Source organism: Pan paniscus, chromosome 4 (genome assembly GCF_029289425.2).
Source record: "Pan paniscus chromosome 4, NHGRI_mPanPan1-v2.0_pri, whole genome shotgun sequence".
Lineage (NCBI taxonomy): Eukaryota > Metazoa > Chordata > Mammalia > Primates > Hominidae > Pan > Pan paniscus.
In genome coordinates this window covers 462,045-476,275 of record NC_073253.2, presented here as the reverse complement: position 1 = coordinate 476,275, position 14,231 = coordinate 462,045, and the positions used below count along the sequence as shown (strand labels likewise).

Here is a 14,231-nt window from a genome sequence, read left to right as displayed (position 1 = left end):
AGGCTGCAGTGAGCTGTGATTGTACTACTGCACCGATCCTGTCTCAAAAAAAAAAAAAGAAAAAGAAAAAGAAAAAAGAAACTATACAAAATATCTGGATTTTGATGTAACACAATACAAAGATTACATTTGATTTTTAGGTCAACAAATATGACTAAAGTCACAACAGTAAAATATTTCAAATGGATTTGGAAATAAAAGAAAGTTTGTTCATTTATATTTTATTTAAGAGCTGTGCCCAGTTTTATCATCTCACAAGAATGAAGCAAGGGACAAAGGTAAGTGCCACGCTCCCTGGCCACTGGGTTCCTGGCAAGCTCCCAGCCACTAGGTGCCAATCTCCCTTCAATGTACTCCTTCTTCCCCAGAGTGCAGAAGCGTGTGAAGACAGTTATGACATGGACACATGCATGAGCTATTATACATAATTACAAAAGCTGATTCTGTCATCACCACATCTTGTCTCATCAGTAGGAGCGAATGGCTGGCGGGACGGTGGCACAGTCAGCCTCGTTCAAAGTTTTGTCGATTACGGGTCTATATTCCAGAGTGACCTTGAAAAGAAGAGTCAGTGGTAAGTTAAGCACAAAAATGTACAAAAAGCCATCTCTTGTGTTCCTTTTGAAAAATTTTAACTATAAAAGTAGATTTATGGCATGTGAACTTTAAGATTCTCAGTGCTTTACAAAAATGCTCCCATCATGTAAAGTGGGAGAACCCTTGTCTATACCAAGACACTTTATGTTTAAACCATCTACTTCCAGTTTTTCTACTTCAAAGTAAATATTTATATAGGTTGAACATCCCTAATCCAAAAATCTGAAATTCTCTAAAATCTGAAACTTTCTGAGCACCAGCATGACATTCAAAAGAAATGTGCTATGGAGTCAGATCTTCCGATTAGGGATGCTCAGACAGTAAGTATAATGCAAATATTCCAAAGTCTGAACAAGCCTGAAATCCAAAACGCTTCTGGTCCCAAGGATTTCAGAGAAGGAATACTCAAGCTGTGTATTAAATATGCACACACAGGAAAAGGTAGGCACATATACAAAGAAATTTAAACCATAATGGGTTGTCTCTGGTTAGTGAGCTCTTATTTCAATCTCTTTGTACTTTCTAAAATGAGTATGTATTTCTTGAAAAATCACTAAAACTGGCTGGGGGTGTTGGTTCATGCCTGTTGGGAGGCCAAGACAGGTGGATCACTTGAGCGCAGGAGTTCAAGACTAGCCTGGGCAACGTGGAGAAACCCCATCTCTACAAAACATATAAAAATTAGCCAGGCATGGTGCCATGTGCCCAGGAAGCTGAGGTGGGAGGATCACCTGAGCCTGGGGGAGGTTGAGGCTGCAGTGAGACGAGATCAAGCCACAACATTTCAGCCTGGGCAACAGATGAGACTCTATCTCAGAAAAACAAAAACAAAACAAAAAACCCGAACCCGGAAACATTAAAAATAGACTTGTGCTAAGCGAGTGAAGTGTGATTTCTATACACTATCAGGAAATGGCCTTCATGAGAAGTCCTGAAAATGACCTACTGCCTGAATCACAGACACACTAGATGATAGTGAGAGTCCAAAGGTAACTTCCACAGACACAGCTAAGTGATTATACGACTCTTACAAGCTATGAAAAGTTTAAGGGTAAAAGCTTTCTATCTTCATTATTTCTGAATCTTAATGCCCAGCGGAAATGCCACACAGGTGAACTGTGCTTGTGTGGAACAAGGCTGCAACCCCCCTACCACACCCTCGGCTGGCTGTTCCCAGGACGCTGTGCTTGTGTGGAACAAGGCTGCGACCCCCCTACCACACCCTCAGCTGGCTGTTCCCAGGACGCTGTGCTTGTGTGGAACAAGGCTGCGACCCCTACCACACCCTCGGCTGGCTGTTCCCAGGACGCTGTGCTTGTGTGGAACAAGGCTGCGACTCCTACCACACCCTCGGCTGGCTGTTCCCAGGACGCTGTGCTTATGTGGAACAAGGCTGCGACCCCTACCACACCCTCGGCTGGCTGTTCCCAGGACACTGTGCTTGTGTGCAACAAGCTGCAACCCCCCTACCACACCCTCGGCTGGCTGTTCCCAGGACACTGTGCTTGTGTGCAACAAGCTGCAACCCCCCTACCACACCCTTGGCTGGCTGTTCCCAGGACGCTGTGCTTGTGTGGAACAAGGCTGCGACCCCCCTACCACACCCTCGGCTGGCTGTTCCCAGGACGCTGTGCTTGTGTGGAACAAGGCTGCGACCCCCCTACCACACCCTCGGCTGGCTGTTCCCAGAACACTGTGCTTGTGTGGAACAAGGCTGCGACCCCCCTACCACACCCTCGGCTGGCTGTTCCCAGGACGCTGTGCTTGTGTGGAACAAGGCTGCGACCCCCTACCACACCCTCGGCTGGCTGTTCCCAGAACACTGTGCTTGTGTGGAACAAGGCTGCGACCCCCTACCACACCCTCGGCTGGCTGTTCCCAGGACGCTGCTCACCCCAACCCCACCTCCATTTCTGCCCTTCTGCTTGCTCAGTGCCCAGGGGATGCTAAAGGCTGCACCACATCCCCTCAGCTCCCCTGCAGACGCTTCCAGTTGGCCCAGCCCGTGGGAGGAGAGGGGAGGTGTCTCTTCTGGGCTCCCTTGACGTGGGACTGGTTTCTGGTAATGGCTGTGTGTCCCCACCCCACAGATGCTTTCTCGCTAGGTCCACAATCATCATCTCCTCCCCTATCACCAGGCCTTGGACACTTGCTCCTGCCCAGTGACGTCCATCTGGCCCACACCACAGAGCAACCCTTCCTTAAGGCTCCTCTGAACCACCTGCAGGAACTGGATTCTGTTTCCAGCCCGAAGCCTGACTGCTGTCGGAGTGCCTTTTTCAGCGGTGCCTCGAATCTGTCGGGAGTTGATTTAAATCTGGCCTGCTCCTCCCTGTTCACCATCAGCAAGGCCAGCCCGCAGGCCTGGGCGGGGCCGTGTGGGTGCTGGGCTGTGGTGAGAACGAGCTCCACACTGACCTTCCCAGTGCCAACGTCCACATACGACAGGGTGTGCTTTCTCCAGTGCTCCTCAAAGGGCTTCTTCTGTTGCCCCTGGATGGGCTTGGAGTAATCGTACTCATCAATCCGCACCTGAGGCCAGAAACACCATCACGTTTCTTATTACTCTAACAGAGCAATACAGAAAAAACACAGCAAACATTAACATGATCTAAGAGACAGATGCCCTAGAACTCATTCCATTTCCACTTCAGCCCAGGAGGTTGGCACCATCAACATGTTCAGAACCCACGGAGGCCGCATGGCTGGCCAGGGGGTGCGCAGCCAGCAGTGAGTCCACAGTAATCCATGTCTGCATGTTCCCTTAAGCATCCTTTATGTACCTAAGAGTTTATCAAATACTTTGTCTTTTTGCTCCACGTGCTGGGAGACTACCTCAATCTTTTCTTTCAGCCTGTTTTTATTAAAAAAGAAATTTTTTTTTGAGACAGGGTCTGGCTATGTCACCTGGGCTGGAGTGCAGTGGTGTGATCACAGCTTGCCGGAGCCTTGACTTCCCAGGCTCAATCAATCCTCCTGCCTCAGCCTCCTGTGCTACCACCACGCCTGGCTCATTTTTTATGTTTTTGTAGAGACACGTTTCGCCATGTTGCCCAGGCTGGTCTAGAACTCTGGGGCTCAAGTCATCGGCCTGCCTCAGCCTCCCAAATGCTGGGATTACAGGTGTGAGGCACTGCACCTGGCTTCTATTCTAATGAAAACTGACTGTGACCAACTAAATTTATGCACTGGCCAGGCACAGTGGCTCATGCCTGTAACCCTAGCACTTTGGGAGGCCGAGGTGGGTGGTTCACTTGAGGTCAGGAGTTCGAGACCAGCCCGGCCAATATGGTGAAACCCCATCTCTACTGAAAATACAAAATTAGGCATGGTGTCATGTGTCTGTAATCCCAGCTGCTTGGGAGGCTGAGGCAGGAGAATCACTTGAACCCGGGAGGCAGAGGTTGCAGTGAGCTGAGATCGTGCCACTGCACTCCAGCCTGGGGGACAGTGAGATTCCATCTCAAAAAAATAAAAATAAAAATAATAAATTTACTATTATTCTGTATTCTGGCAAACACGGATTCATATACTTTGCAGGAAACTCTTAATATGTACAAGGAGACAAGGGCAAGTTCTGAGCAGTGATCACAGCCATCAGCATATTCTAGTGGAGGGTAAATCAGTAAAATTTCATGGTGAATAAAAATGATTTTCCCATTCACCATGTTCAGCTGACTGGAAAGGCTGCCACTAGCTGCCTACACACGGTCCTGAACCAGCCTGTGCGCCTGCCTTGTGGAGCCTTTGTCCTTTTGCTGATGTGGTTTATCCTGAACTTGCATTTGCACCCCAAGCTTCCCTTTCTGTTGTTTTTTGCTATCATATGGGAAAAACTCTTACCAGGCAGAATCCAACACGTGTGCTCTGCACAAAAATCAGTTCATCTGAAGAACAAGTGACCACAGGGCAGGCTCTATAATACCTTTTCCAAACCACAGGACAGGACTGAAATGGTGGCTTACTCGTTATTTAATAAACTGGCATTTCCTCCACAGCGCAGGTCTGAAATGGTGACTTACTGATTAATAAACTGGCATTTACTCCACAGGGCAGGTCTGAAACAGTGACTTACTCGTTAATAAACTGGCATTTTCCTCCACAGGGCAGGTCTGAAACGGTGGCTTACTCGTTATTTAATAAACTGGCATTTCCTCCACAGGGCAGGTATGAAACGGTGACTTACAAGTTAATAAACTGGCATTTCCTCCACAGGGCAGGTTTGAAACGGTGGCTTACTCGTTAATAAACTGGCATTTCCTCCACAGGGCAGGCTTGAAACGGTGACTTACTCGTTAATAAACTGGCATTTCCTCCACAGGGCAGGTTTGAAACGGTGACTTACAAGTTAATAAACTGGCATTTCCTCCACAGGGCAGGTTTGAAACGGTGGCTTACTCGTTAATAAACTGGCATTTCCTCCACAGGGCAGGTTTGAAACGGTGGCTTACTCGTTATTTAATAAACTGGCATTTCCTCCACAGGGCAGGTATGAAATGGTGACTTACAAGTTAATAAACTGGCATTTCCTCCACAGGGCAGGTTTGAAACGGTGGCTTACTCGTTAATAAACTGGCATTTCCTCCACAGGGCAGGCTTGAAACGGTGGCTTACTCGTTATTTAATAAACTGGCATTTCCTCCACAGGGCAGGTATGAAACGGTGACTTACAAGTTAATAAACTGGCATTTCCTCCACAGGGCAGGTTTGAAACGGTGGCTTACTCGTTAATAAACTGGCATTTCCTCCACAGGGCAGGTTTGAAACGGTGGCTTACTCGTTATTTAATAAACTGGCATTTCCTCCACAGGGCAGGTATGAAATGGTGACTTACAAGTTAATAAACTGGCATTTCCTCCACAGGGCAGGTTTGAAACGGTGGCTTACTCGTTAATAAACTGGCATTTCCTCCACAGGGCAGGCTTGAAACGGTGGCTTACTCGTTATTTAATAAACTGGCATTTCCTCCACAGGGCAGGTATGAAACGGTGACTTACAAGTTAATAAACTGGCATTTCCTCCACAGGGCAGGCTTGAAACGGTGGCTTACTCGTTAATAAACTGGCATTTCCTCCACAGGGCAGGTTTGAAACGGTGGCTTACTCGTTATTTAATAAACTGGCATTTCCTCCACAGGGCAGGTATGAAATGGTGACTTACTCGTTATTTAATAAACTGGCATTTCCTCCACAGGACAGGCTTGAAACGGTGGCTTACTCGTTATTTAATAAACTGGCATTTCCTCCACAGGGCAGGTATGAAACGGTGACTTACAAGTTAATAAACTGGCATTTCCTCCACAGGGCAGGTATGAAACGGTGGCTTACTCGTTATTTAATAAACTGGCATTTCCTCCACAGGGCAGGTCTGAAACGGTGGCTTACTCGTTGATAAACTGGCATTTCCTCCACAGGGCAGGTATGAAACGGTGGCTTACTCGTTATTTAATAAACTGGCATTTCCTCCACAGGGCAGGTATGAAACGGTGGCTTACTCGTTGATAAACTGGCATTTCCTCCACAGGACAGGCTTGAAACGGTGGCTTACTCGTTAATAAACTGGCATTTCCTCCACAGGGCAGGTATGAAACGGTGGCTTACTCGTTGATAAACTGGCATTTCCTCCACAGGACAGGCTTGAAACGGTGACTTACTCGTTAATAAACTGGCATTTCCTCCACAGGGCAGGTATGAAACGGTGGCTTACTCGTTATTTAATAAACTGGCATTTCCTCCACAGGGCAGGTATGAAACGGTGGCTTACTCGTTGATAAACTGGCATTTCCTCCACAGGACAGGCTTGAAACGGTGACTTACTCGTTAATAAACTGGCATTTCCTCCACAGGGCAGGTATGAAACGGTGGCTTACTCGTTATTTAATAAACTGGCATTTCCTCCACAGGGCAGGTATGAAACGGTGGCTTACTCGTTGATAAACTGGCATTTCCTCCACAGGACAGGCTTGAAACGGTGACTTACTCGTTAATAAACTGGCATTTCCTCCACAGGGCAGGCTTGAAACGGTGGCTTACTCGTTATTTAATAAACTGGCATTTCCTCCACAGGGCAGGTATGAAACGGTGGCTTACTCGTTGATAAACTGGCATTTCCTCCACAGGACAGGCTTGAAACGGTGACTTACTCGTTAATAAACTGGCATTTCCTCCACAGGGCAGGTATGAAACGGTGGCTTACTCGTTATTTAATAAACTGGCATTTCCTCCACAGGGCAGGTATGAAACGGTGGCTTACTCGTTGATAAACTGGCATTTCCTCCACAGGACAGGCTTGAAACGGTGGCTTACTCGTTAATAAACTGGCATTTCCTCCACAGGGCAGGTATGAAACGGTGGCTTACTCGTTGATAAACTGGCATTTCCTCCACAGGACAGGCTTGAAACGGTGACTTACTCGTTAATAAACTGGCATTTCCTCCACAGGACAGGCTTGAAACGGTGACTTACTCGTTAATAAACTGGCATTTCCTCCACAGGGCAGGTATGAAACGGTGACTTACTCGTTATTTAATAAACTGGCATTTCCTCCACAGGGCAGGCTTGAAACGGTGGCTTACTCGTTATTTAATAAACTGGCATTTCCTCCACAGGGCAGGTATGAAACGGTGACTTACAAGTTAATAAACTGGCATTTCCTCCACAGGGCAGGTATGAAACGGTGGCTTACTCGTTAATAAACTGGCATTTCCTCCACAGGGCAGGTATGAAACGGTGGCTTACTCGTTAATAAACTGGCATTTCCTCCACAGGACAGGCTTGAAACGGTGACTTACTCGTTATTTAATAAACTGGCATTTCCTCCACAGGGCAGGTCTGAAACAGTGACTTACTCGTTAATAAACTGGCATTTCCTCCACAGGGCAGGCTTGAAACGGTGACTTACTCGTTATTTAATAAACTGGCATTTCCTCCACAGGGCAGGTCTGAAACAGTGACTTACTCGTTAATAAACTGGCATTTCCTCCACAGGACAGGCTTGAAACGGTGACTTACTCGTTATTTAATAAACTGGCATTTCCTCCACAGGGCAGGTCTGAAATGGTGGCTTACTCGTTATTTAATAAACTGGCATTTCCTCCACAGGGCAGGCTTGAAACGGTGGCTTACTCGTTATTTAATAAACTGGCATTTCCTCCACAGGGCAGGTCTGAAACGGTGGCTTACTCGTTATTTAATAAACTGGCATTTCCTCCACAGGGCAGGTTTGAAACGGTGGCTTACTCGTTATTTAATAAACTGGCATTTCCTCCACAGGGCAGGCTTGAAACGGTGGCTTACTCGTTATTTAATAAACTGGCATTTCCTCCACAGGGCAGGCTTGAAACGGTGGCTTACTCGTTATTTAATAAACTGGCATTTCCTCCACAGGGCAGGTCTGAAACGGTGGCTTACTCGTTATTTAATAAACTGGCATTTCCTCCACAGGGCAGGTCTGAAACGGTGGCTTACTCGTTATTTAATAAACTGGCATTTCCTCCACAGGGCAGGCTTGAAACGGTGACTTACTCGTTATTTAATAAACTGGCATTTCCTCCACAGGGCAGGTTTGAAACGGTGGCTTACTCGTTATTTAATAAACTGGCATTTCCTCCACAGGGCAGGCTTGAAACGGTGACTTACTTGTTATTTAATAAACTGGCATTTCCTCCACAGGGCACGTTTGAAACGGTGGCTTACTCGTTATTTAATAAACTGGCATTTCCTCCACAGGGCAGGCTTGAAATGGTGGCTTACTCGTTATTTAATAAACTGGCATTTATTTCCTGGTCTTGCCACTCTAGCTGCACTTCTAACCTTGGCCTTCTAACAGCAAAGCACATTGGCTTGGAGATGCCACTGCTGGCATCAGTGGATGCAGACCCAAAGCAAGGAAAAGGTCACAGTGATCCAGAAGATGGCGAGAACCCAGGGATCAAAGTTACCAGGGGGGAAAAAGGCATTTTTTGGATTTACTTTTGGGGCAACGAAAGAAAATGCAGAGAAAATGCAGGGGTGGGGCTGAGTCCCACCAGGTGGCAGGAAAAGGCAGGTGCAGGTGGGTGTGGTGAGAAGGCCCACCTTGTAGTCTTCCCTGGCATGCGCGCCCCGTGACTCCTTCCGCGCCTCTGCTCCGTAGATGGTCTGCAGCGCACACAGCATCAGGTTCTGCAGCTCCAGGGTCTCCACCAGGTCCGTGTTCCAGACCATTCCTGGGGACACAAAAAGTTCCATCAGGGGCAGGCGGGACCCAGTCACATGGGCCCTCCGAGCTGTCAGCCTGGGCCTGCTAGTCCATGGAGTCACTGGTTGTGGCTTTATAGCTGTGGGCCAGGACCCATCCAGACAGCAAGCACGGAACTAAGTCAGCACTGACGGGACAGACACCAGCCCACCCTGCAGAAGGAAGGGCCCAACAGTGTGCACAGAGCCCACTGTCTGCTCACCCCGGTCGAACGTCTTCAGGTGCTTTAGGTCTCCATAGAGCTTGCTGATTTTCCCACAACCTTCTTGCAACACGCTTCCCACACGGAACACGGCAGCATGATTTTGCATTGACTGTGGCACAAAATATTATTTGTAAACTTTTAATCCATAGAAGCAGCCATACCAAGAACTGCTTAACTTTTAGACCCGTTGTTTTGCATTTCACTTAAAAGTTACATAAATTAAACAGAAAAATTAGGAAATTCAGACTATGAGTTTATTACTCCAAACTTAAAAATGAAGTTGTGACTAAAGCTTCTGAATAAATAAATGTTTCTATTACATACACATCTTAGACCCACACACATCCTTTCCAGCGGGATACAGCCAGGGTCCAGGACGCCAAGCAGACTGCCTGTGAGGCACCATGTTCCATACAGCTCCGCGGCCAACCAGGCAGCGCTGCCTCCCCACACCCCTGGCGGGACTCCTGACGCGGGGTCTGGTGGTGAACGTGACACAAGCCAGCAGCCCTGTGGTGATACACACTAGGAGGAGCTGAGCAGAGCCCTGGTGATGGTGGTGTTGGAGCCGCACGTCTTCAAGGAGAGGGAGGGGCGTGGGTGGCTGGGGCCCTTGGCCCATCTGGCTACTGTCTTCTGCCTATCTTGTAGAAGCTCCTTGTACACTGAGTTCCTTCATAGTTTTACTGTGATGAGACATGCTATGCAGTGGACCTGAAGTTTACTTAGGTATGCTGGGAACTAGGCGTCAGCTTTTGCTTCCTGTGGGACAGAGAGGCACCACCTCAGTGATCCCTCCTCCTCCTTGCTTCTCCCTCTAACTGTGCTTTGCTCCACTGACCCTAATTGTCTCTTCCTCTACCAATGCACCTTCATGGTTTAATTTGGAAATTTCATCTGATTTTCCTTAGACTCATACATAATCGTAACACTGTAATGCACATCAACCTAATGATTTTTCAGGAAGAACAAATGAAAAAAATTGCATCTCAGAATCTAGTATTACATTTTTTCATGTCCATTAGCAGCCACGTTTTCATATCCTTTTTTTCGTATTTCTGGTTACATTATTTCAGGGCATTTTCAATTTTTTTTGAAATGTGAATGAGATATTTACTGATGTCTGAGCAGACTACTGCTGGCACATTGTAAAGCTACTGATTTTTAGATACAAATCTCTTATCCAGACACCTTACTACATTCTTGTTTTGTTTCTGTTAGTTTTTCAGTTTATTCCCTGGGAATTGTTTGGAAATTCTATCTGTAAATAATGGCAATTGTATCTATTCCTTTTCAGTATTTACTGCCAAGACCAGCTCGGTTGTGGAGACCCTAACCCAGTGGTGCTAGAGGAATTAAAGACACACACACAGAAATACAGCATGTGAAGTGGGAAGTCAGGGGTCTCACAGCCTTCAGAGCTGAGAGCCTCGAACAGAGATTTACCCACATATTTATTGACAGCAAGCCAGTGATAAGATTTACTAAAAGTATTCCTTACGGGGAAACAAAGGGATGGGCTCTGGCTAGTTATCTGCAGCAGGAAAATGTCCTTAAGGCACAGATCGCTCATGCTATTGTTTGTGGTTTAAGAATGCCTTAAACAGTTTTCCACCCTGGGTGGGCCAGGTGTCCCTTGCCCTCATTCCAGTAAACCGACAACCTTCCAGCGTGGGCATCATGGCCATCAAGAGCATGTCAGAGTGCTGCAGAGATTTTGTTTATGGCCAGTTTTGGGGACAGTTTATGGCCACATTGGGGGGCCTGTTCCCAACGTGTCCCCTTTATTTGTTTTGCAAAGTGATAAAAGCAAAGGCAGCTTTGTTACGGTGAGCTACTTCTTGCAGAGTCAGGATCCACATCTGCAGACTATACAAATAACACAGATTAAAAGCACAATCTTCATTGAAATCACAGAGCTTCCAAGTGTTTTTATCCATTTTAATGGATTACCAGCTGCTAATCTGTCTGCAGCTCCTTCAAGCACTCCAGTTCCTGGCATTAAGGTCAGGTGTGCTGGGATGCTTCAAATATCTGTTCTTTCAATTTTGCAATATCCAAAGACAAGTTTGTACGGTGTCCTTCTAGATGCTTTTTTATTCTTTCCTAAATTTTGATCTTATTAAGAGCTATTAACAGTTTCCACAAATCCTTATGTTTAGCTCCTACAAAGGGCCATACCATTTGAGGTTGAGGTGCCACTACACCGCCATGGTTCCAGATAATAGGAACCCTTGCCGTATTTCTTATCATTTCTACCATCTGACCATTTTGTTCAGACCAGCTGAACATAGTGTGGCCGTGGCACGCAGACAGAGAGGTGCAATTCAAGCTAAACATCCCCTTAGGGGATCAATCAATAACGATTCCATAGGAATCGTTACCAGCACCCCTGCCTGTTCTGCAATGCAATCTTCCCAAACATGTACGTTCATTTTCTCTGACTGGGTCCAATCCTGTTTACAGATAGGTTTTTGAGGGCGGTATGCCTCAATTATAGGAGCAGATTTATCATGGTAAATACTGAGATCAGAAAGCATGTGTAACTGCATCATAGAGTGATTACATCCAGGCACTCTTGCCAGCCAAGATTGATAAATATGCCCAATAAGTATAATTGTTCTGTGTCAGCCCTTGTTGAAGGAATACTCATGGCAATGGTGATCACTGCTATCACAGCTACCATTAAATTACTCATTGTGACTGGTTGTCCCGCTTTCCTCAGGTTTTCTTCTGCCATCTGTGACAGCTTCTTGATCTGACCTCAGGTGGGTGGCTGTGTTCGACGGGTGTTGCTCATGACAGTTGGGGTCCTCCTCAGCATCAGTCTTGACATGGCTGCAACCGAGGGGTCCTCGGGATCCTCCCAGAATCTCTTCCTCAGTGTCAGCTCATAAGGTTTCAGGTGTCTTGATGGTTCGGTCCTGGAGAAACATAAGCATAACCTCTACCCCAAGTTATTATTTTACCTATTTCCCAACTTTTTGTTATCAGGTCTCTCCACCAAACCAGTTGTTCTGCTTCTGTCTTTGCAGCTGGTTTCTGTAGATGCTGTTCAGCTGCTGATAAGATCTGGCCTTTAGGCAGGCTCAAAAAATTTAAAGTTAATAATGCAATTCAATTGCATATGGGGTGTCCCGTAGTCCCTGTTTTCCCCCTTTTGCTTTTACAGCTGCTGTTTCAGGGAAAGATTCATTCTTTCCACTATGGCTTGTCCTTGAGAATTATAAGGGATACCAGTAATGTGTTTAATATTCCGTATAGAGAAAAATGTAGCTAGAGCTTGGCTAGTATAGCCTGGGGCGTTATCTGTTTTAATAGAAGCTAGAATGCCAATTACCACAAAACACTGCAAAAGGTGACGTTTAACGTAGGCAGAAGACTCTCCTGATTGGCATGTAGCCCAAAGTGAAAAGGTGTCCACACATGCATGTACATAAGCTAGTCTCCCAAACGAGGGAACATGTGTGACATCCATTTCCCAAAGAGAATTAGGTTCCAATCCTCGAGGATTAACTCCTGTAAAAGATGAGGAATGTACCATTTGGCAAGTTGGGCATCGCTGGATAATAGCTTTAGCTTCTTTCCGGGTACTGCTGTATCTGCGTTTGAGACCAGAGGCATTAACACGGGTTAAATTGTGAAAGTGTCTAGCATTAGATATTGCAGTAGCAACTAGGCGATCAGCCATTTGATTCCCTGCAGTCAAAGGTCCTGGAAGAGGTGTATGAGCCCTAATGTGAGTGATGTAAAAAGGGTGCATTCTACTCCTAACTGCTGTTTGCAATTGCAGAAATAAAGTCATCAGTTGTTCATCTGTATGAAATCGTAACTCAGCATTTTCAATTAATTGTGTGGAATGAACCACGTATGAAGAACCAGAAATCACATTAATAGGCATATTAAAAGCAGTCAATACCTCAATTACAGCTACAAGCTCCGCTTTTTGAGCTGAAGCATAGGGTGTCTAGAAAACTTTACCTTTCGAGCCAGAGTAAGAAGCTTTACCATTACTAGACCCATCTGTAAAAACATTCTCTGCACCTTCATTTGGTTTAAATTTAGTTATTTTAGGAAGAATCCAATTAGTTAATTTCAAAAATTGAAACAGTTTCATTTTAGGAAAATGATTATCAAGAATACCCACAAAGTCAGCTAAATGGGTTTGCCAAGTAAGACTATTTAAAAAATCTTGCTGTATTTGTGCCTTCGTGAGAGGGACAATTTTTTCAGGATCATATCCATGTAATTTAACAATCTGAGTTCTCCCATTTCCTATCATAGTAGCAATTTGATCCAAATAAGGAGTTAGAGTCCATGAATTAGTATGTGGAAGAAAAAGCCATTCTACAAGATCTTGCTCTTGAACAATAACACCAGTAGCTGAATGTGGAGTTGGAAAAATTAGCAAATCTAGAGCCTTCTCTAGAGTCCATGAATTAGTATGTGGAAGAAAAAAACATTCTACAAAATCTTGCTCTTGAACAATAACACCAGTAGGTGAATGTGGAGTTGGAAAAATTAGCAAATCTAGAGCCTTCTCTGGAACTATTCTATTTACTTGGGCTTTATGGCCTTGCTTTTCGATCAGCTGCAGCTCGAGTCTTCTCTGGATCTATTCTATTGATTTGAGCTTTACGGCCTTGCTTTTCAATCAGCTGCAGCTCGAGTCTTCTCTGGATTGATTCTATTGATTTGGGCTTTACGGCCTTGCGTTTCGATCAGCTGCAGCTCGAGTCTTCTCTGGATCGATTCTATTGATTTGGGCTTTACTGCCTTGTGTTTCGATCAGCTGCAGCTCGAGTCTTCTCTGGATCAATTCTATTTACTTGGGCTTTACGGCCTTGCTTTTCGATCAGCTGCAGCTTGAGTCTTCTCTGCATCGATTCTATTTATTTGGGCTTTATGGCCTTGCTTTTCGATTGGCTGCAGCTTGAGTCTTTTCTGGATCTGTTCCATTTATTTGGGCTTTATGGCCTTGCTTTTCGATCGGCTGCAGCTCGAGTCTTCTCTGGATCTGTTCTATTTATTTGGGCTTTATGGACTTGCTTTTCGATCAGCTGAGGCGCTCCCTTAGTTTCTTTTGTTAATTGCTGAGGGCTAGTGAGACCAGGATCTCCTCTAAGGATAGAAAATAGATTACTCATGGCATAGGTAGGAATGCCTAGAGCAGGGTGTATCCAGTTAATGT

The 14,231-nt window shown here is 45.8% G+C and overlaps 1 protein-coding gene across 2 annotated transcripts in view; it reads right to left on the bottom strand.

Annotated features, from left to right (window-relative positions):
- Positions 1 to 205: 205 nt before the first annotated feature.
- SDHA (succinate dehydrogenase complex flavoprotein subunit A) overlaps positions 206 to 14,231 on the bottom strand; it is a 42,018-nt gene continuing 27,992 nt past the window's right edge. Inside the window, exons 12-15 of one of the 2 annotated variants that reach the window (XM_063604103.1) lie at positions 9,038 to 9,149; positions 8,673 to 8,803; positions 3,016 to 3,129; positions 206 to 554 (exon numbers count right to left, since the gene is read on the bottom strand). In XM_063604103.1, the coding sequence (XP_063460173.1) occupies positions 468 to 554; positions 3,016 to 3,129; positions 8,673 to 8,803; positions 9,038 to 9,149 (444 nt within the window). In that variant the 3' untranslated portion in view covers positions 206 to 467. Of the gene's footprint in view, positions 555 to 3,015; positions 3,130 to 8,444; positions 8,804 to 9,037; positions 9,150 to 14,231 lie in introns of those variants that run through there. The other variant, XM_063604104.1, reaches the window with a different exon arrangement.